Source organism: Sphaerulina musiva, assembly GCF_000320565.1.
Source record: "Sphaerulina musiva SO2202 unplaced genomic scaffold SEPMUscaffold_10, whole genome shotgun sequence".
NCBI lineage: Eukaryota > Fungi > Ascomycota > Dothideomycetes > Mycosphaerellales > Mycosphaerellaceae > Sphaerulina > Sphaerulina musiva.
Genome location: NW_016017392.1, coordinates 975,594 through 996,942, shown reverse-complemented (window position 1 = coordinate 996,942; position 21,349 = coordinate 975,594). Strand labels below are relative to the sequence as shown.

At 51.1% G+C, this 21,349-nt stretch overlaps 7 protein-coding genes across 7 annotated transcripts in view; 5 read left to right on the top strand and 2 right to left on the bottom strand.

Moving 5' to 3' along the window:
* Positions 1–2,133: 2,133 nt before the first annotated feature.
* On the top strand, positions 2,134–3,945 carry SEPMUDRAFT_110996 (uncharacterized protein; the record flags this gene model as incomplete). Its single annotated transcript, XM_016900889.1, has 1 exon — positions 2,134–3,945. One exon carries the CDS (start codon positions 2,134–2,136, stop codon positions 3,943–3,945), a length of 1,812 nt encoding a protein of 603 aa, XP_016757649.1.
* Positions 3,946–4,408: 463 nt separating this feature from the next.
* SEPMUDRAFT_151508 (uncharacterized protein) lies at positions 4,409–7,204 on the top strand. The gene is made up of 7 exons (XM_016906861.1): positions 4,409–4,828; positions 4,889–5,020; positions 5,085–5,319; positions 5,393–5,510; positions 5,568–5,727; positions 5,777–6,015; positions 6,073–7,204. The coding sequence occupies exons 1-7, from the start codon at positions 4,461–4,463 to the stop codon at positions 6,561–6,563; spliced, it is 1,743 nt and encodes a 580-aa protein (XP_016757648.1). The 5' UTR covers positions 4,409–4,460; the 3' UTR covers positions 6,564–7,204.
* A 1,617-nt stretch (positions 7,205–8,821) lies between these two features.
* SEPMUDRAFT_120374 (uncharacterized protein) lies at positions 8,822–9,513 on the top strand (the record flags this gene model as incomplete). Its single annotated transcript, XM_016901599.1, has 4 exons — positions 8,822–8,908; positions 9,035–9,184; positions 9,266–9,307; positions 9,412–9,513. 4 exons carry the CDS (start codon positions 8,822–8,824, stop codon positions 9,511–9,513), a joined length of 381 nt encoding a protein of 126 aa, XP_016757647.1.
* Positions 9,514–9,911: 398 nt separating this feature from the next.
* On the bottom strand, positions 9,912–15,728 carry SEPMUDRAFT_166200 (aspartate carbamoyltransferase; the record flags this gene model as incomplete). The annotated part of the gene is made up of 3 exons (XM_016908208.1): positions 14,987–15,728; positions 12,455–14,925; positions 9,912–12,353 (listed from the first exon to the last, which is right to left on the bottom strand). The coding sequence occupies exons 1-3, from the start codon at positions 15,711–15,713 to the stop codon at positions 9,912–9,914; spliced, it is 5,640 nt and encodes a 1,879-aa protein (XP_016757646.1). The 5' UTR covers positions 15,714–15,728.
* A 495-nt stretch (positions 15,729–16,223) lies between these two features.
* Positions 16,224–17,616, bottom strand: SEPMUDRAFT_72303 (MFS general substrate transporter; the record flags this gene model as incomplete). Its single annotated transcript, XM_016909983.1, has 2 exons — positions 16,224–17,129; positions 17,185–17,616. 2 exons carry the CDS (start codon positions 17,614–17,616, stop codon positions 16,224–16,226), a joined length of 1,338 nt encoding a protein of 445 aa, XP_016757645.1.
* A 1,105-nt stretch (positions 17,617–18,721) lies between these two features.
* SEPMUDRAFT_151507 (survival factor 1) lies at positions 18,722–20,304 on the top strand. Its single transcript, XM_016906860.1, has 4 exons — positions 18,722–18,829; positions 18,904–19,107; positions 19,160–19,584; positions 19,636–20,304. Exons 1-4 carry the CDS (start codon positions 18,810–18,812, stop codon positions 20,106–20,108), a joined length of 1,122 nt encoding a protein of 373 aa, XP_016757644.1. The 5' UTR covers positions 18,722–18,809; the 3' UTR covers positions 20,109–20,304.
* Positions 20,305–21,135: 831 nt separating this feature from the next.
* Positions 21,136–21,349, top strand: part of SEPMUDRAFT_52170 (histone-fold-containing protein) — a gene marked incomplete at both ends in the record, with an annotated part of 1,120 nt that continues 906 nt past the window's right edge. The window contains one exon of the mRNA XM_016909218.1: positions 21,136–21,296. Coding sequence (XP_016757643.1) covers positions 21,136–21,296 — 161 coding nt within the window. The remainder of the gene's footprint in view (positions 21,297–21,349) is intronic.

The following is a 21,349-nucleotide window of genomic DNA, read 5'->3' as shown; positions in this document are numbered from 1 at the left end:
AAAAAAAAAAAAAAAAAGGAAGAACTGTATGCTGAACCTTCCCACCCACGTATGGCTGAGGACACCCGCATACCTTTTTCCAGAGCTGCTGGGTGGGCTGGGTCCCTGGCTGACAAGCCTGTTGTTCTCTGTTCTGTTGTGTTCTTTGTTGGTCCCTATAAGGTACTATCTTTGCCCCGTGACCCGATGACCGGATCCCCCCCCTTCCCTTGCTCTCTCTCTCTCTCAGCTCTGAGTCTGGGTTTTCTCTCGAAACTCGGGCTTCGCCTCGTGGAATATCCGAAGAACTATCGAAGTATTCAAGTACAAGAGGTGGTCTTTTTGCCACATGTTGCAGCTGCGAGCAGGCAACGTTGACTTGTTTTTTTTTTGACTTTTTTCTGTTGCTCTGAGTTTCGGTGCCCGTCCGTCTTTTCTTTTCTTTTCTTTTCTTTTCTTTTCTTTTCTTTGTCACTGGATACTAACTATTACCTACTATTACTATACTATTCGGATGATGATGATGATGGACGATGATGATGAATCATGAATATGATGACAATGACGACTACAGGTACCTGACCACCTGCATCCTCAGATAGATACAGGCCCTGTACATGTATTACGTCGTCGCTTTGTAATAATAGGTAAAGTACATAAGGTAAGCGCTACATACGGCTGACATGGTACATACATACTCGGGAAGGATGCTGCAGCTGTCATGTATGCATACCTACAAACATGCATATGTATAGGTACCTCAGGTAGGTAGGTACAGTAGGTAGCTTGATGATGAGTCTTATCTCACATACTGCGGCTGGCAGGTTGCTAGGTAGAGGGAACGACGGGCGGGATGGATGAAGGTCATGGATAGTACCTAATGTAGTTTAGTTTTTGGTATAATTGAGGGAGGGAGGGAGGGAAGATGGATGGATGAGAGGTGTGTGTGACGGTGTTTGCATTTCTTCAGCCCTGCATTAACGCATCTTTTTACATGCCTCCAGTTCAGTCGGTCGTGTGCTGGCTGTATACAGCCTACAGGTGTATGTACTTCTACTTCCATCGTGCTAGAGGATACCTTAATGTGAAAGGTCAGGCATGTATACAGTATTCCGCTGATCCTGGTTAATGCATGCACAACGCCACGAGGGAAATAAATATATTCAAAGTTGTGCACTACGGTACCTTTACACTTTCTTCTCTATTTTCTCAGCCACGAAGGCTTTTTCTCTGCTTCTAGAATAAATATACCTTTTTTCGTATTGTGAGCTATTGTTGCAGAAGCAGCGATTCTTCGTCATCGGATAGATGATCAAGTGATCGTAAGATACATGTCCCTCTAGGTGCTGGCTGATGTGAGATAGATACCTACCTGATAGCATCCATGGTGGTGGGAGTGGGACATCTTCGTGCTACCTAGGTACCTCAGGATGCCTTTTTCCCCCATCTCACGATCTGGGGAGTTTGCAGCAACAACATCTGCCGAATGGTTTCTACTGGGTTGGCTCTGGCTGGATCGAGGTCTAGACCTGGCGATGGGCCGATGGCAAGATGCACGTGGTGTTAGTTCATTCTGTGGTCTGGGGGGTAAAAAGGTACATACATTAGGTATTATGCACACATTGCACAGGGAACAGAAGTGCCGGCCCGCATCATGTTGTGTGGCTGGGACGGACTTGGGAAGCTGGCTGGTCTGTGGGCTGTTGCTTGACTTCACCTTGAGCTAGAACTAACATAGGCTACTGCTGATGGTTGATTGTGATGTGATATCTCTGGTGGTGTGAGGCGTGTGAGATCGAGATCTCGGCTGGCTGCTTGTTCGAGACTTCAAGATACCTTTACTGAGATGTTTTTGTCTTCAGAGATACCTTTAAGTCCCAATCTCAAGATTCCACAAGGCATATACAAGCAGAGCAGCATAAGCTAGGCGATATGTTAAGACACGATACAGATCGTGTTCTTTGTCTAAGCATGATGAAGACACTTATGTTCTTGACCCGAAGAGTGCAAGGTCGTGAAGCCTTTGTGCTCGACCACATGGCCCAATCCGGCAAGTAGTCAAACAAAGCAGGAAGAAAAGGTACTGTAAGCTTGTCATTACGTATTCCTGGGGAAAGGGCACGTCTGGGTAAACCTCATTTCTAATGTACAGTAATGTCGGAGCCTACGCCAGCTGTCCGCCGCAGGGCGAGACGTAAGAAGAAGTATGTCTTGAGCTCGAGCTCAGAGGAAGAGGACAGTGATGCATCACGCTCTCATCGTGGGCCTCCACCATCGGGATCAGGATCAGATGACGGGAGCGAGGACGATGGAGACCGAGATGGAAGTGTCTCTAGCTTCACCTCAGCATCAAGTACTTCGTCCGCGCATGCTTTAGTCGCTCCGAGAGGCAAGGACGACTCGCAGCCCACGAGTCCGTTAACAGATGACGGTAGCCAAATTCTAGAATCTCCAAGCGAGAGTTCTGTACGCAATACCTCGAGTGCATTCGAATCTGGTGTTGCCTGGTCCCCTACGAGTGGCACGTATCAAGGTTCTTCTTCTGAGGGAACGCATAGCGCCAGGTTTAGCACGGTCTCATCTGAACAGTCATCATCTCTAGACGCAGAGCACATACGAGATCCTTTGCTTCAGGCGCTCGCAGTCGAGGTCAGGATCAAGGTCAAGCTTACGCCGTGCTTGACGGCGCTGAAGTATCACAAGATCAGTCCCAGGCCCACCAAAATGGATGCCCAGATTATTAGGCAGGCAGCGGTTTCGGCACTCAAGCTCGCGAAGCAACATGAGAGCCTGGTCCAGGCCGGAACATTGGCAAGATGCCATTTCTACAATGGCTTGACAGATATTGTGTACTCGAGGGATGCTTTCAAGAAAACTAGCGCACGAGCGCGGAAACAATTCAAGCTTGCAGTATCCATTGGGCGTGAGTGTCAATCGAGTGTTGACGAGGAAGTTCTCGCAAAGCACTGGTTAGTGTGGATTGCGGCAGGTGGTACACTTTCGCGAGAAAGTCATAGTGACAATAATGACAGCGATAAGAGCATCGATGCCAGAGCAGCTCAAGACCCAGGCGAGGGCGCGCGTTCTCATGCGAAGGGTCTACTGGAGAGGTGGCTGTTTGCATTCCCTAGTGGCAGGCCGACTACACCTGAGAGCTTCGATAGCAGATCAGACACCAGCTCCACCGACACCTCGACACAACAAAGTAGCCAGTCTGGTTCTCAGCGCTCTAGCACGCAGGAGTCGCTAGAGTTCGGCATGCGTCCAGCACCTCTCGCATTTGTACGCCGCGTTGGTCTGCGGACTGACATCTTGAGTCACAATTCCGAAAGTGTCAAAGAACCGATCAGTCCAGGTGCTGTACAAGAGCCATACAGTCCAAATATCCTGGACCAAGTGAGTCCCAAAGATACACGCCCAAGAATTTCTTCTCTGAAAAGCTCATCGTGGTGGCCCCCTTCCCCCCTGAAATCCATCAACCCTCGATTCCCTTTCGAAAGCTGGATGGGGAATGACAGCCGCGTGATAAGCCCAACAAGCAGCAGTGATTCGGCGGTAACAGAAGAGGAACTCTCCACGAGCAGTCGTGCTGAGCCTTTGAACTTCATGCCTTTTGGCCTGTATACGCCAGGCGTAACGACCGCAACTGAAAGCACGTCGGTCACTCCTCATGCCTCGAGGCGGAATTCTCGCGTGGAATCAGACTCAGACAGTCCAGCTCCTCCAGCCCGCTCACTCTCAGAGCACCGACGCTACTTGAATAGCATTTATCAGTCTTCCGAGGAGGAAGACGATGCTGGGACGGGCACCGAGCACGAACGACGCCGGAGCAGGCTCTTCTCCGTGACCACAGCACTCCCGTGGTCACGGCAATCGCCACGCTCACCTGAGGCGCTTCTTGAGGAGGGCGATAGTCCTGTCCACCAGCCGCAGAGAAGAAGAAGGTCGATCGGCGAAACATGGTAATCGCATACTGAATGGCTTGGCATGAGATGGATATCCCACCCACCAAAGCGGGGTAGCGGCAGAATTCAGCGATCCCACCTCATTATCTCGTCTATACCGTATTGGCCTATCCTTCCTCAATGGATCCTGATTCCTGTTCCCACTTCCGCCGGAGCCTACAGCCACTCACACAGCGCGCAATGGCTGCAAAGAGCGCAATGATCGGCGGGTGTGCATGGATGTCTTGGCTGTCGACCGGCGGGCGAAGTCCCAACGCAGCCTTCCTTACGCACACGAGATACGCACTGGCTGAGGTGCAGCACGAAGGAGCATTTTCCACCGCAGCCGCCAATTGCATCGGCCAGCGGCACGCCACACTTTGAATCTAACGCTCCTTGTGATCGCCTGCGCCTCAGCATCCAGCTGGATCGTGTAAATCATACTTTGCCTGCGCACTCCATTATTTTTGCTTCCTCTTCGTGACGTCCGCTCAGGCAATCTGAGGACAGCAGTGGTATAGAACTGTATTCGACATCATGGGCATTTTCAGCAGCGACAAAGAAAAAGGTCGCGACTCGTCGTCGGACCCCGGCCAAGACTTGGGAGAAGGCTTTTCCGCCGATAACAGCGACCAGCTGCAACGACATCTGGGAAACCGTCAGATCCAGCTGATTGCCATCGGAGGCTCCATTGGTACTGCACTGTTCGTGAGCATTGGCAATGGCCTGTATCATGGAGGTGCGGCGAATCTGCTCCTCGCCTTCTTGGCGCAGAGCATTGTCCTGGCCATGGTCAACAACTGCGTTGCAGAAATGACGACTGCTTTTCCCGTCAGTGGAGGCTTCATCCGACATGCTGGTCATTGGGTCGACGATGCGCTGGGCTTCATGGTTGGATGGAACTTGTGAGCGCAAAATTCAGAAGCCCGGGGGAAGGAAACTTCGCTGACATTCGTGATTGACAGCTTCTTCTACGAGGCACTACTGATTCCCTTTGAAATATCTGCATTTACTCTGGTGCTTTCCTACTGGAGTCCTACCGTGACCGAGGCGGGACCGACTGCCGGTATCATTATTGGTGTCATCTGCATATATGCGTACGTCTCTACCACATGCGGTCGCAAATAATTTTGTTCTCAGACCACTACTCACACTGCATAGCTTCATTAATATCCTGGCTGTCGGCGCTTTCGGTGAAGCGGAATTCTGGCTCTCGGGAGGCAAGGTCGTCCTGATCTTTATGCTGTTCTTCTTCACCTTCATTACGATGGTCGGAGGAAATCCGCAAGGCGATGTTTATGGCTTTCGAAACTGGACAATGGGAGGCGCCTTTCGTGAATACATCGCGGACGGAGACCTGGGCCGCTTTGAAGGTTTCTTAGGTGGACTCATTTCGGTAAGCAGTTCTGTCGTGACACACGGAGACGTTGGATACTGGCGCGAGAGTCCAAGACTTATCAGACTGCTAGGCTGTTTTCACCGTCGTCGGCCCAGAGTACATCTCGATTGTGGCTGCTGAAGCTATGAGACCTCGCACATACATCAAGGCCGCTTTCAAGATGGTGTACGCTCGATTTGGAATCTTTTGTATGTATCCGACATGTCGCGACCTTGGCAGAGATACAGCTGACCGAGATGCTCTAGTCATTGGAGGAGCTCTTGCCGTAGGCATTGTCTGCCCCTCTCGCGACCCAAAGCTGGCGGACGTAGTCCTCAATGGAAGCAGCGGCTCTGCGGAAGCATCGCCATATGTGATCGCCATGAACAATCTTGGAATCACTGTTCTTCCAGACATTGTGAACGCGTACGCTGATCCCTCACTACTATATCTCGGCTCAAACTGACAATCTCAGGCTGATTCTCACTTCAATCTTCTCCGCTGGCAATACTTATACATATTGTGCGGTCCGAAACCTGTACTCCCTGTCTCTGGAAGGGAGAGCACCAAAGTTCCTCCGACACTGCACAAAGAAGGGTGTGCCCATTTACTGCTTCGCCGTAGTGATGGTCTTTCCTTTGCTCTCATTCACATCTGTGTCAAGTGGTTCTCGCGTAGCTATCACCTGGTTTGCTAGCTTAGTGACTGGAGGAGGTATGTATATCGCGGCTCTTGCTTAAACTGACTCGGCGCTAATCAGTGGCTTTCCAGGTCTGATCAACTACATTACGATGTGCATCACTTACATTCGATTCCATCAAGCTTGCAAAGTGCAGGGACTCGACCGCAACACGCTGCCGTATACCGGATACTTGCAGCCTTACTGTGCTTACTTTGGACTCGTCTGGATGTTCATCGTCACTTGCATCTATGGATACACTTCCTACTTGCCCTGGAATGTGTCCAACTTCTTCTCCAACTACACGATGCAGCTATTCATTCCTCCGTTGTTCCTGATCTGGAAACTGATTCACAAGACCAAATGGATCAAGTCAGCGGAAGCAGACTTGGTCTGGGATCGTCCCATCATCGATGCATACGAGGAGACGTTCCTTCATCCACCTGTCGGATTCTGGACTGAGATGGGTCACCTGGTTGGGATCAATAGGAAGAGAGACAAGGCCTCCGATCGACGAGCAAGTGTCGTGCAAGAAGACGTAATGCAAGTTCAGACAAACTTGAATGCGAACTTGCGTAAGTGAGCTAGATGACGGGCCTTGCCGCATCATCTGCGGGCCCCCAGATACCACATTAGAGAGATAGCAGACGGAACAGACTCTGCTTCCTCAATGATCTCGCGAGAACAGTGTTTTTTTGCGTTCGTTGTGCTGGGTGCAACGGGCTTCTTGGATATCAAAGGCTTCAGCTGTATTGCCCTGTCTATTACCGATTACATCAACCAGTACCCACCACCCTTCGACCGAGGGACTCCACGATCTGCCAGGCGGAGCAGAAGCCCATCAAGACCGCAGCGACACACGACTTTGGTCGACATTGAGAATGCGAATCTCGTTCATTGACTACATTGATACCCATCCCAAGAGTATACACGAGTCGTTGATCTACAGAGAGTTGGAGCCAGGTGGCCACATCATACACATGAGGGGACGTATAGGACATGAAAGCATGTCTCCGCAAAGATGCCTCAAAAAGAAGAAACTTCAGAAAAGATGCCCTGTAATTCCAGAATATCACCACAACAACGATAGCTCGAGAAATGGCTCTAGCACCGATGTTTCCTTTTCTTCTCGACTACGAGGTCACCTAGGTACGTATAGTAGTATACCCAGCGGTACCCACCCACCTAAGGTACCTAGCTAGGCCGAAAATGATATAAATAACCGGCTCGTTCATTCATACATTCATTTACTCATACGAAACGTGCGTGTCTCTTCCCCTCTCCCTCGTCTGCAGAGTATGCAACTAGACTACTAGTCTGAAAAAATTAGCAGACACTAAAAAGATCCATCATTATACGTTTGCCTGTTCATAAGGGGAAACACCACTACAGTAAGTTCTATTGGAGCAAGGGGGGATAGCCCTAGGAGCCCGTATTTTTTTCTCAAACTAGTGGAATCCAAGATGTGTGATGCGCGAGGGTGCTGTTTATCAGTGTTATATATCTGTAGGTATATGAAAATCATGAGGATCGCTACTTCGAACGACGACGACGAGAAATGTCTTTGTGCGAGCAGGTAGGCAGGCGGTATTTCGATGTCCTAGCCTGCCATTCTGCTCAGTTGGTGTTTGTGGGATGCTTGAGGCAATCAATGCTTAGTCATGTTCCTTTGTACATACCTACCTGACCTCCTAGGTGCTTTCTTTCTCTCTTCTTCTAGACTACCCACCATACCTTACCTGGTAGGTATACATTCAGTTGCTCACTTCAAACTCGCATCGTCTCGCAATTCTTGCCATCACCAACCACGATCATAGAACACGAGATCATTCTAGAGAGCAGTGAAGACTGTGAAGTAGTAAAGTCAGGTAAGGTAGGTTTTCGCTTATTACCTTTCTGATCCTCCAAGGGCCTACCCGGCGATCGCGCGCCGACAAAACATACGAGAAAGAAATTTGAGAAATACGCGCGGAATACATCATCTTCCAAACAAACAGCCAAGCCTTACCATTGCGTACTCTTTTCACCAGGGCCCCCTTCCCTCCTCTCTCCACACTAGTGAAAGAAACACCAAACAGAACAGAAACGCAACTAAGCAACAGCATATACCTGGTCTTCTCGTTACGCCATATGCTGACATCGTTCCCCCCTCCAAGCCTCTCAGTACGAAACACCGCCCCCTCTCACTCTCACTCTCTCCCACTCTCTGCTATTCCCTCTCCGTCCATGGCGCTTACATCTCTACCTGAGTACCCGAGCTTCATCCGTCGTGACTAGGTAGGTAGCTAGGATCTCATCATCATCATCATCATCATCATCGAACTTCCTCGTCGTGTCGCGTGGCAGGAAGTTCGCGGAAACGGGTCTTTGCAGGTCTTGGAAAGTCTTGGGTGTTTTGTACCATCGTTCTCTACTAACGAAAAACCGGGTTTTGAGGGATATGGAGTGGGGCGGGATGGGATGGGTATGGGTTTGCGTATTTGCGATCTTGGTGTGAAAGTCCCTACCTCCCTGAGGGCCCTTTGCCAAATTTCGGTTGGTGGCTGCTGCTGCAACGATAGGTTTGTTTGCGAGGATGTGCGAAAATAGCTGCTGCTGGCTTCGCTCGGATCGCTCGAGTGGTGAGGCGGTTGGCTGTTCAGGGTTTGGGGGGACTCCTGGGGTTTGGAGGGTTGAAGCCGCCTTATACATATATATATGTGACTATGGCTGGATAGATGATTCTTTCACATCCAATACCATCAGCAGTGTTCGATAGCGTTGACCAGTCGATCGATCAATCATTCAATCAATCACTCAATCAACAAAACAACCAATTAACCAGTCAATCAATCCGTCATCATGGTTTCCTCCAAAATCTTTGCTCAACTCCTCTTCTCCAGCGTAGCCTTAGCAGGCAGCCTCGACCTCCGTCAAGCAGGAACCAAGGTAAGCAGAAGAAGAAAAAGAAAAAAGAATACCAACATACATCCATACCCCCAAAACCTCAACAAAAGAAAAAAACACCCCAACTAACATCTTTCTCTTCTTTTTTTTTCTCCCACAAAACAACAGTGCGACTCAGACGACGCGTGCAAAACTCCCTGCAGAACCCCCAACATCCAGGCGCAAGGCGTAAATGTCACTCCCAGCGAGAAAATTCAAGAAGAAGCCCGTAGACGATTCGGAGATGCGCATTGTGAGAATAAGCGATGTGCTTGTGCTGTAAGTGGAAGTTGAAAAGAAGGAGGAGAAGAAGGAGAAGGGGAGATATGATGAATGTGTGACTGACTGTTTTCGCTACAGCTCACGAGTGATGATCAAGCACAAGATTTCTGCAAATTTTGGGTAAGTTCTTTTTTTTCTTTTTTTTTTTGAAATTCTTTTTTATTGTTTATTGTTTATTATTATGAAGAAGTGGCATTCGCTGACGTGATGTAATATGTATATAGATTGAGAATGCTCGCGAGGAGTTCAAAGGAGCTCGTTATGTGAATGGCGGAATTGATGCGGACAAGGGCACTGTCTACTGCGTGTACGCCACTGGAGGTTAGATTATTTCTTTCTTTTTTTTTAGAAAAAAAAGATCAAATTCGATGGAAGAACATATTTCGAGGGAGAACAATAGAATTAGAGCACACTCGCTGGAAAATATCATGTTGCAATCGATCGCATCGGTTCACAAGCAAAAGGGATATATATATATTTATATGTTCATCTCTTGATTTCCGAGTTGAATCTCTCTCTATTACCCCCCCGGCGCGCACACTTCCCGACGCCAGATGACCACGCATCTCTCTCACAGAAGAAAATGAGTGCGCTTTGTACCAAGAACGCCACCGCTATGGCCCATGATTGAAACACCACACCCGAACTTTTGGTAACTCATTTGGTATCATCCCGATTTCCCTTGATCTTAAAACATTCAGAAACAGCAAACAGACATCCCATTTCACGGTGCCATCACGAGGGCCAGCAGAGCCATGCGCACGAACATGCCATACTTCATTTGTCTGAAGTATGCAGCTCTCGGGTCATCATCCACATCGACCGCCAATTCGGCGTTGCGAGGAAGAGGATGCATCACAATCATGTTCTTCTTCGCGTCACGAAGTGTCTTGGCGTTCACCGTAAAGCCACCCTCTTCCAGAGCTTCCTCGTACGCAGCTTCGGACTCGAAGCGCTCGTGTTGGACACGAGTGCAGTAGAGGACGTCAGTGTCGGCAATGATCTCTGGGGTCAGCTTCTCGGAGACGATGCCGAGTTGACCGCGAGCTTCCAGGTTGGCTCTGACTTTGGATGGGAGAGCCAGCGCGGCAGGGGCGGCGAGCTGGATCTTGACGTTGTAGTGCTTGAGCACTTCGCAAAGTGAGTGCACCGTTCGACCATATTTCAAGTCCCCAGTGAAGGTAATGGTCAGTCCGTTAACTGTGCCAAGTTCCTCACGCATGGTAAAGAGATCGAGCAAAGCTTGCGTGGGGTGTTCGCGTGAGCCGTTGCCTGCATTGATGATGGGACGATCCGAGTATTTGGCGGCAATCTCAGCGCTCTCGTTGTCTGGGTGGCGGAGCACAATGGCATCGCCATACTGGTCGAGTGTGCGAATGGTATCCGCCAGAGATTCTCCCTTCTTCGTGCTAGAATGCGCTTCGTTGACGACAATGGTCTGGCCGCCAAGACGCTTCATGGCTGCGTCAAAGGAGCACGACGTGCGGGTGGAAGGCTCAAAGAACATGGTGCACAACACACGACCCTTCAGTATATCGAGACATCCGTCGCGCTCCACACCGAGACGCATCTCAGCTGCGACCGTGAAGAGCAAGTGCAACTCCTCTTTTGTGAGCTGCTTCACCGAGATAATATCCTTGCCCTTGAACGGAGAACGTTTGATCAGCTCAGAGAGTGGCTCAGTTGGTGCAGGCTGTTGTACGGTGGAAGGCACAAGCGTTTGCTCGGCGAAAGTCTGGTAGTCAACGCTGCTGATGTTGAAGTCGTAGTTGCGAGAGAGACCTTCAATAAGGATCTTGGCAATCTTGACATTGGTGACCAGTGGCGTTTGAAAGTCTACTGCCATACGCCGGGTGCGGTAGCCCTTGGACATGTAGTTTGCTGGTCGACGGTACTTGTTCGCGGACGGGAGATTGATGTACAGGTCAATCAGGTTGTTAGCGAGAGCATGCGTCAGTGAGTATTCTTCGCGTTGGTCATCAGATCCAAGAGCCTCCAAGAATTGTACACTGATGCCATGCTCCTCCAGGTAGTCGGCAGTACCAGCGGTAGCAAAAAGCTTGAAGCCCAGCTTGTAGAGCTTCTCGATGCTTGGCAGCATCTCAACCTTGTCCTTGTACGAACCGATAGAAAGCAGCACGTTCTTCTTGGGCAGCTTGAAACCAGTGGAGATGAGGCCCTTCATGTAGGCCTCGTATTTCGTCCGACCGAAGCAAGCGACCTCACCGGTAGAAGCCATCTCGACACCCATGACTGGATCAGCTCCGGCGAGACGCGAGAATGAGAACTGCGGCACTTTGACCGCGACGTAATCAGGTCGCAGAGTAACAGGCGGGTAAGCTTGGAAAGGCAGACCGGCCATTGCCTTGGTTGCCAGCTCAATCATATCCAGCCCAGTGACCTTCGACACAAATGGGAAGGATCTGGAAGCCCGAACGTTGCATTCGATGACCTTGATCTCGTTGTCCTTGGCGATGAATTGAATGTTGTAAGGCCCAGTCACGTTCAAAGCGTCACCAATCTTGCGTGTCGCGTCCTCAATCTTGCGCACAGTCTCCGGATCCAGATCTTGTGGAGGAAGAATGAGGGTGGCATCGCCGGAGTGCACACCTGCATTCTCGACGTGCTCGGACACGAAGTGGCCAATCATAGTGCCATTGTGCGCGACAGCGTCCATTTCGATCTCCTTGGCGTTCTCGATGTATTTCGTGATCACCACTGGGTGCTCCTTAGACACCTCAACTGCCTGTGCCAGGTAGTTTTTGAGGTCGTGCTCCGAGTATACTGTATTCATAGCAGCTCCGGAGAGCACGTATGAGGGTCTTACGAGCACAGGATAGGTGACCCGATTGCAGAACGAGCGAGCTTCGTCGATGCTTGTAAGCTCTTTCCACTCAGGCTGATCAACACCCAACCTGTCCAGCATACGAGAAAATTTGTATCGGTTCTCGGCGGTGTCAATCATTTCCGGCGAGGTCCCAAGGACCTTCACGTTGGCGCGATACAGAGGCAGAGCGATATTGTTGGGTGCCTGGCCGCCCATGGAGAGTATGACACCACTTGCGGACTCGAGCTGGTAAATATCGAGAATCGTTTCCAGAGTGATATTCTCAAAGTAGAGTCGATCGGCTTCGTCGAAATCGGTGGAGACCGTTTCCGGGTTAAACTTCGCGGTTGTTAGCATATGTTTGAGTGTATATATATGAAATATGTGTTGTGCAAGGGGTAGCGTTTGGGGTGAGTAGAAAAGGAAGAGGGGAAACTTACATTGACCATAACAGTCTTGAATCCAGCAGTTCTCAGAGTGCGAATGGCCCTCACAGAGCACCAATCGAACTCCACGGAAGACCCAATTCTGTACACTCCAGATCCGAGGACCATGATACCTCTATCCTTAAACTCGATGTCGTGTTCCGTTCCGTGATAAGTCGTGTAAAGGTAATTCGTGTATGCTGGGAACTCAGCAGCAACAGTGTCGATCTGCTTCACGAATGGCATCAAATTGTTCGCTAGACGCGCTCGTCTCACGTTACCCTCGTTGCTGTCCCAAAAGAGAGACAGCTGTTTGTCAGAGAATCCCATTTCCTTGGCTTTGCGGAACAGAGGAGCAGGAATGCTGTCAACACCGTACCCAGTCATCAACTTGCCAAAGTCATTGAGGCTCTTGAGTTTCCGCAAGAACCACTTGTCGATCTTGGTAAGCTCCCAAATCTTGTCGACTGTGTAGCCAGAATGCAGAGCATTGGCCAGAGCAAACATGCGCTGGTCCGAGGGCGTTTGTAATTCGGTGTCTATGTTGATGTCCATCAGGGCAGGTGTATTGTGGAAGCCCAGATTGCTTGGGTCGACCGATCGAATGGCTTTTTGAACGGCTTCTTCAAATGTGCGGCCAATAGCCATAACTTCGCCAACACTCTTCATAGAAGAGCCAAGAAGAGTGGAGACACGAGTGAACTTCTTCAGATCCCAGCGCGGGATCTTGACGACCACGTAATCGAGAGATGGCTCGAAGCATGCGACTGTCTTCTTGGTGACGCTGTTCTTGATCTCGTTGAGGGGGATGTTCAGACCAAGCTTAGCAGCCACAAACGCAAGCGGGTAGCCAGTAGCCTTAGACGCGAGTGCCGAAGATCGCGAAAGACGAGCATTAACTTCGATGATGCAGAATTCTCTGCTGTCGGGGTTCAGTGCATACTGGATGTTGCACTCACCCACGACTCCAAGATGGCGAATAACGCGAACGGCTGTGGTTCGCAGCATGTTGTAGTCCTCGTCGGACAAAGTCTGAGATGGTGCTACCACAATCGAATCACCTGTGTGAATGCCGAGTGGATCGAAGTTCTCCATATTGCAGACAGTGATACAGTTGTCATTGCAATCGCGTACGACTTCGTATTCGATCTCTTTCCAGCCCTTCATACTGCGCTCAACCAGAATCTGGGGACTAGCAGCGAAGGCCTTGTGGCAGAGATCTACAAGCTCCTCTTTGTTCGAGGCGAAACCAGACCCAAGACCACCTAACGCATAGGCGGCACGGACGATGACTGGATAGCCAATTTCTTCAACGGCATCCAGGGCTTCTTGCAGGTTGTTGGCAGACTTCGACTTGGCGCAAGGCTCACCAATGGAATCCATGCTCCGCGCAAAGAGTTCACGATCCTCAGTAGTGATGATAGTGTCGATCGGCGTACCAAGCACCTTGACACCAAGCGACTCAAACTCGTCTTTGAGCTGGATACCCACCGAAAGAGCAGTCTGGCCACCGAACGTGCAGTATATGGCATCCGGACGCTCGTGCTTGATGACCTTGCGCACAAACTCGGCGTTGACTGGGAGGAAGTACACCTTGTCTGCCAGACCTTTTGACGTCTGGATTGTGGCGATGTTTGGATTGATAAGAATGGTGTAGATGCCCTCTTCCTTCAGAGCTTTGATAGCTTGACTACCAGAGTAGTCGAATTCTCCAGCTTGTCCGATACTGAGACCACCCGACCCGAGGACAAGGACCTTCTTGACATCTGGTCGTGGGTGAAGTGCCCGGTTTTCCTCGATATCGCCGCCCGGGAATACTACAGGTCGCTGCATGAAGCTGCTGTCCTTGATGACGTTCTGAATGGTGCTGATGAAGACGTCGAACAAGAACTCAGTGTCTCGTGGTCCAGGCGTGCTTTCTGGGTGGAACTGGACGGAGAAGTATGGTCGGCTGACATGTCGAATGCCCTCGTTGCTCTCATCGTTGGCATTGACGAAAAGCTCGCTCCAGCCGTTTGGCAGGGAGTTGGCATCCACAGCATACCCGTGGTTCTGTGATGTGATGTAGCATTTGCCTGAGAGCAGGTTGGTGCAAGGAATGTTGTGTCCACGGTTTCCAAATTTCATCTTCAAAGTGCTGGCACCCGCTGCACGAGCGAGAAGCTGATGTCCCAGACAGATACCGAAGATCGGTACGCGTGCCTCCTCCATTGTCTGCTGGATGTTCTTGACAGTAGCCGCCATCATCGCTGGGTCACCAGGACCGTTCGAGATGAAAAGACCATCATACTCCTTTCCTGCTAGCCCTGGGAAGTCATAGTCCCATGGCACAACCTCAACTTCAACACCGCGCTTGACTAAGCAGCGGAGCTGATTGTACTTGAGACCAACATCGACGCACAGAACACGCACAGGACGACCAGACGGGTGACGCAACGACGTAACGGACGCAGGTGTGGAATAAATCTTTGGTTTTGAGGTTGAAACTGAGAATTATCAGATTCTGTTTACTATAGCTACCGAGGGGAATGGGCAAGTCAAGCTTACCGTCTGCGACCAGATTTCTGGAATTTGGATTGTAAAACTCAATCTCCTCATACACTGCCACCTCTTTTGATTTACTGAAGTAGCCATTCGTGCCATTGCGGCCATCGGCACCCCTCGGCGTCAGGGCGGAGTTGACCTCGTGGAGATTTGCAGCTGGGGTTGGTGGTGCTGTGCCGCTTGGCGTCATGGCGCCAGTTGTGGGTGATGCATGTCCATTGAGCTCTCTGCGAGTACCCGTCTGCATGAGCAGCCGGCCGAGCATGCTACCCTTCTCTCTGATCTTTTTCGTGAGCGCGCGAGTATCGACGCCGCAAATGGCCGGCACATTTTGCTCTTTCAACCATGCGCCCAAGGAAGAGCTGGCCAAGTGGTGCGAGTAGTCTTCGCCGCAGTACGAGGCCACGACCAGACCAGCGACGTGAATCTCTGAGGCTTCAAAGTGTGCGGGGAGGTCGCCGAGGATGGGATCCAATGCGTCGCGAGGTGGCACGCCGTAGTTGCCTACAAGTGGAAAGGTGATGACCAGAATCTGGCCACGGTACGAAGGGTCAGTAATAGACTCGGGATAGCCCACCATGCCCGTCTGGAAGACCAGTTCGCCCGCAACACTGCGGTGGGCACCGAAGGACCGGCCTTCGCAGAAGCGAACGGTCTTGTCGCCGTCTTGGACCTCGAGAGCCATTCCGGTGCTCTCGCCCGCCTCAAACCGCTCAAGTTGTTCAGCCATTGTGCTCCTTCTGCGACCTCTCGGGTGGTTGAGGAGGAGGAGGAGAGAGAGGGAGAGAGAAAGAAAAGGAAAAAAAGAGTGCTACGTCTGAGAAAAACCTAGAGCTCGGACCTCGTCTGGCTTTAAGTTTTGCCTAGCGTGGTAAAATGGTGCTAGCTACAGGGATGAGCAATTCTGCATGCCAAGATTTCGTGGAGGAGCTGTAAGATCGCGATGTGAGGCCGGAGTAGTGAGATGAGAAAGCGTACGTCAATGGGCCGGCGAGACGTCGATAGTGAGCTAGCGAAGAGTAGTGCGTGAAGAAAAAGTGAAATTTCTTCGCGATCACCAGTTGCCTACCTCACCGCTCTAGAGCCTAGCAGGTGGATGGTCTCCGCGCCAACGACATCATTGTGTTTGAGATCACTGGAGATCGATGGTCATTCATGCTAGAGGTAGAATATCGCCTTCACCACTACCGTATCTCTGAGGACTCTTCCGCAGACTGACCGACAAGATGACAATCTCCCCTCAAGAAGTCGGCTTCTTCACCTTTGGCAATATAGCCCAGCAGCCCAACATCATGATATAAGCTCCAATGCATATGGGATGCAGAACCCAAGTGCCTCTACTCTGCGCCGCCAACCCAGTCAAGAATGGCACGACTGCTCCCCCCGAACTTCCAGCAGAAGAGATGAAGCCGATGGCGATAGTTTGCAATCTTCGTGGTAGAAGCTTGGTGAAGACAGTCGCTGCAGCAGGATACACTGGACCAAGCAGTAACCCCAGAATAGCGACCGATACTGAGTTCCCAATGACGCTGGGGATCAACCAAGATAAGATTTGAAACACAATTACTCCCACTCCCATGCCGAACACGAAACTTCTTTCTCCGACTCGATGCGCGAGGTGTGTCAAGGTGAAGCGCCCGACTGTGATGCCTGCCCAGAAACCACTTGTCACGTAGCCGACTTTTGCTGGATTGCCATGACGATAAGAGATCAAATAGGAGATGAACCAGCCTGACTCAGACACTTCCGCGCCCTGATAAGCGAAGATGAAAAGAGCACCAATGACTGTGGTACGATTCTTCAGAGCTGTCATTAACATGCTCGACTTGTTGAGCTCGACATGCTCGGCGTTTGCGTTGTTACCGGCAAGATGCTGAAGGTCGGAGGTGAGGTGCGACGTTGTCTCGTACTCATAGGACCAAAACGACCAGGCCGCAAAGGCAAAGCAGAGGAGTCTGATACCAATCGTCACGAGATAGAATCGTGCCCAAAAGATGCCATTGGAGACCATTGCTGTTGCCGCGATCGGTGCGACGATACCACCCACACCATATGAGCCGTGAGCAAAGCCAAGAATGACTGTCGAGTCTGCAAGATTGGCGCAGAATACATTGTTCAGGGCGAGATTGATTGCATTGCCGAAGCCCTGTAAGAACTACAGTCAATATTGCAATGCAGTATAGTCGTCAAGCCCTACTTACCATGAAGAGATAGGCCACGGCAACAACAGGAAAGGGAGGAGCACAAGCAACCACCACATAGGCTCCAATCATGAACGCTTCTGCAATCATCAACGTTCTTGCTCGACCGAAATGCGAGAGAATCCAATCTGTAACGAAAGCAGATGAGATGAATCCAGCAGCATTTGCAATCCAGATCGTCGAGACGATCGCGTAGCCAATGTGGTAGTAGTCCTCAATATAGGGGATCAGAGCTCCAGGCGCAGAGTCGCTCATACCGTTTCCCATGTATATGAGACATGAACATAACACTCTCCACTTATTCATTCGTGGATACCAGAACGATGGTAGAGCACTTACAGCAGTGCCTCGTATCGCGGTAGATGGTCTGCTGGCTTCAAGTTCGGTTGGTGTTGTTGGTGTTTGTATTCCGTTGAAGAACCCTTTGTTCATGCTCTTAGGCGTCTGTGGTTCCGCTGGGGATGTGATATCCCCGCCTTGCTGTCGTGTGAAATGGCCATGGTCTGCCAGTTCTGTGGAGTCTCGCTCTTCGGCTGATGGCCCTCTGGACTGCGTTATAGCAGCTGATGGAGTCTGTATGCTTGCACTTGAGTGCATCTCGAGGCCGGCTGTGAAGGCTAGTCGGTCCATGCTGGCGTCAGTGGAGTATTGGGATATTCCTGTCGCTGATTATATGTTGTTTGTCCAAAGCGATTGACTGTGAAGAGGTGGAATAACTGATTTCACTATACTCTGAAGAGAGAAGAGCAGGTCCGCTATTAGGACTATCGAGCTGACTGCCTACAAGCCATCGTGCTTCCCAATGTCTGTTCAATGCTTTACAATGAATGCCGCCGCGCCGGCGGTCGAATGCATGTGATAGAGCGGCATCTCTCGATGGAGCGATGCCGCCACAGTAAGAGTTCATGATGGATGGTGGCTTTCTCGACGTCGAGTTACTCATGATGTATTTTGCGAATTCTATATGCATCACGACGATAGTGAGTGGCTGGATATGTAATCTCGAAGGCGACCAAGTCAGGTACGGTAAACAGGAAGAACCTTGGTACCAGAACTTTCCTTCTCGACCGTGCGGCCTGCCACTCCCGGGAGTAACAACATCATCGCTGCTCCGTCCCCTTTGCGGTGGTCGATGCGTGAGGCATCGAGACGCTCCACGAGTCGCTGGCCTCGCTGGTTGGAGCATGTCGCTGAACAGGCGTGGGCTGCTGCACATGAGACTGGAAAGACAGACTCTTCCACTCATGCTCCGATGGAAGATGCCCACGACCACGACTTCTGGGCATCGGTGAAACTGATGTTGACGTACCTTAGCGAGGGCGCGCAGCTAGATTAGCAGTTGTTCATCATGCGTGATGCATCACGACGAAGTTTAGGCTTCAGTTTCAGCAGAAACCAAGATCGCGTCGGGTACTGCTAATTGCTCTCCCAGACGTAAGGCAGGTACTTAAGACAGCCCCGAGACGCATGCGCGGTGACAGACAGCAACGAGAAGACATTCACCGCCATCACCACCACCACCACCACCACCACCACCACCATCACCACCACCAACACTTCCTCCTCCTCCTCCATCTCCGCCACTTGCACACTCACCATCTGACTTACCGCCTACGACCATCGCCATGAACTGGATTAAGCAGACGTACGACTCGACCGCGTGCCCCCCAACGCAAAGCATTGCAGTACTTCATCGACTAATATACATGGTGTGCATAGCGTCGGTCTTACTGATCACAACTATGGCCCCGAGGGCGTGCACTCGGTCGCCCAGCAGGCCAAGGACACGCCTTACACCGAACTCACGAAGAACGATCTGGCATGGGAGGTCATGAGCGGCACCAATGTTGAGACCAAGACGTTCTACGTCGTCACCGACAGTGGCCATGTCGCCATGGCTCAGGTCATCTACAGCGACGTCTTGTGAGCAGACTCCGGAGGTGTGAGAGGTTATCCGCTGATATGTCGGATCCAGGGGCGTACGGACAACAGCACAGTTCAGTAGCAAGGTTTTTGCAAAGAATGGCGGCAAGGACCACATCTGGGCGTCGGACAACCTCTCCAACTACTCCTTCTCCAAGGACAAGCAGAACTTCAAGGCCGACGGCTGCACTATGGATCTCAGTGAAGACGGCAAGACCTACCACGTCAAGTCGAACACGAACAAGAAGTCGATCGTGGACATGAAATGGACACAGGCAGCACCGGGATTTGTCGTGGGCAAGGATGGTCGGACGCTCTTCGGCACAGACAAGAAGAAGCCATGGGGCAGCATGAGACACGCCTTCTGGCCCAGATGTCGTGTTGAAGGCAGCATCATGACCAAGGACGGCCCTATCGACATGAAGGGTGTGGGCATCTTCATCCACGCTTTGCAGGGTATGAAGCCGCATTTCGCCGGTAAGTGAAGACCCAGGCTTGTGCACTTCAATGGTACTGACATGACGCTAGCCGCCAAATGGAACTTCATCAATTACCAGTCAGCCAAATACTCCGCTATTATGATGGAGTTCACGACGCCGCCCTCTTATGGACCCACCTCTGTCAATGTAGGTGGTATTGCCATCGACGGCGAGCTCATTTTTGCGGGCAGTGATCCCGCAGTGAAAGTGCAGCACACGGCCATCAAGGGTGACAAGGACAACGACTGGCCCGAACCAAGCGCGGTTGCCGCTTCGTGGGACGGCGCCACAAAGGACGGCAAGACTGTACATGCAGACCTCAAAGGCGACATTGTACGAGCGGATCGAATCGATGTTATGGGAGAAGTCCCCAAATTCGTGAAACAGATTGTTGCTGGAGCCGCCGGGACGAAACCTTACATCTACCAATACTGCCCCAAGATGAAGTTGCAGCTCAAGATTGGTGACGAGGTCATAGAAGACGAAGGACAACTGTTCATGGAAGCGACCTTCATCACATAAACCTCTTGCTTTGTTTGGGAATAATTCGAGGTCGACATCGGCAAACCTCGGCATATTGGGATTGGAGTTGGCGAAGACAGTGCCGGAGAGCATTGATGGACATGACCCGCACACTTGCACCTGACGATACCACTACCTACGCACCTTTAATGACATGATAGAGATCTGATGCGCTTTCAGCTCATCTGACTTGCCGTACGAACGTTTTTTTCTCGTAGACTCTCGCATCTCACTCTCAACCTCAGCACGTAGCTTCACTTGAGAGGGCTGCGGTCGACGTGCGTGCCTTACCCGCGAAGACCACCACTATTTGCTGGCTGCATGCCGGTATATTATCCCATCTCATGTTATCCTACAGAGCTGACATGATCTCTCTAGTTCAGCTCTCAACCTCGAGCAACCGTCTCTGCACTCCTAGCCCTACGACTGCAACCCCGACATTATTATGATTCCAACAGAGAAACGTTCACTTCATCGTTGCTACAACACAGCTCCGATATCTGCTTCTATGGACTGCCGCTGTCGGCGCTGAGTGAAGCTGAAATGACATCTAGCACGGAACTTTGCGGTTACTTCCGCCTGCAACTGCGCAGTTGTATGGCCAACCGCATATCTATGCCGGCACATAATAGCACCATGCTGTTCTTACAGAAGTATTATTTCGGATCTCTTCCTTCTCTTCACCAAGGACACAGGAGATGTCCGCCTCTTTACTTTTCTCTCTTCACTTCTGAGTCCGGACTGAACACACCTCGACTCATACGCTCTCTCTTCCCTAGGTCCACGGCATTACTTGGATATCCTCTGGCTGTTAGAGGTCTAACAAGACGCTTGCGGTTAAAAGTACAGTCGGAGTAGAGCTATACAGCAGTCCTCAGTCGCTCATAGCGCGCATAGCAATACCACAATACGCCTGGTACCCACTCGAGCTTGTTGTCGAAACGAACATAACATGGCCAAGACTACAGCTGCCACCGCTGGCGTCGCTCCTTTGGGACGTTCCACGGCACGCAAGACTGCCCCAAGCATGGGCTGGCGGCCCCGATCACCGAGTGCTGCACCATCCTCCACCAGCTCCAGCATTGCGCGCGCCTCTCCGGCGCCAGCCCCGGCGCGGTCAGCCCGTAAGACAGCAGGTCCCTCCGGACTTGGTCTAGGACTTGGTCGAAAGCCTGCCCGCCGTCACCGGTAAGTACTCGCCGTCGGACAGAGAGAGAGAGAGAGAGAGAGAGAGAGAGAGA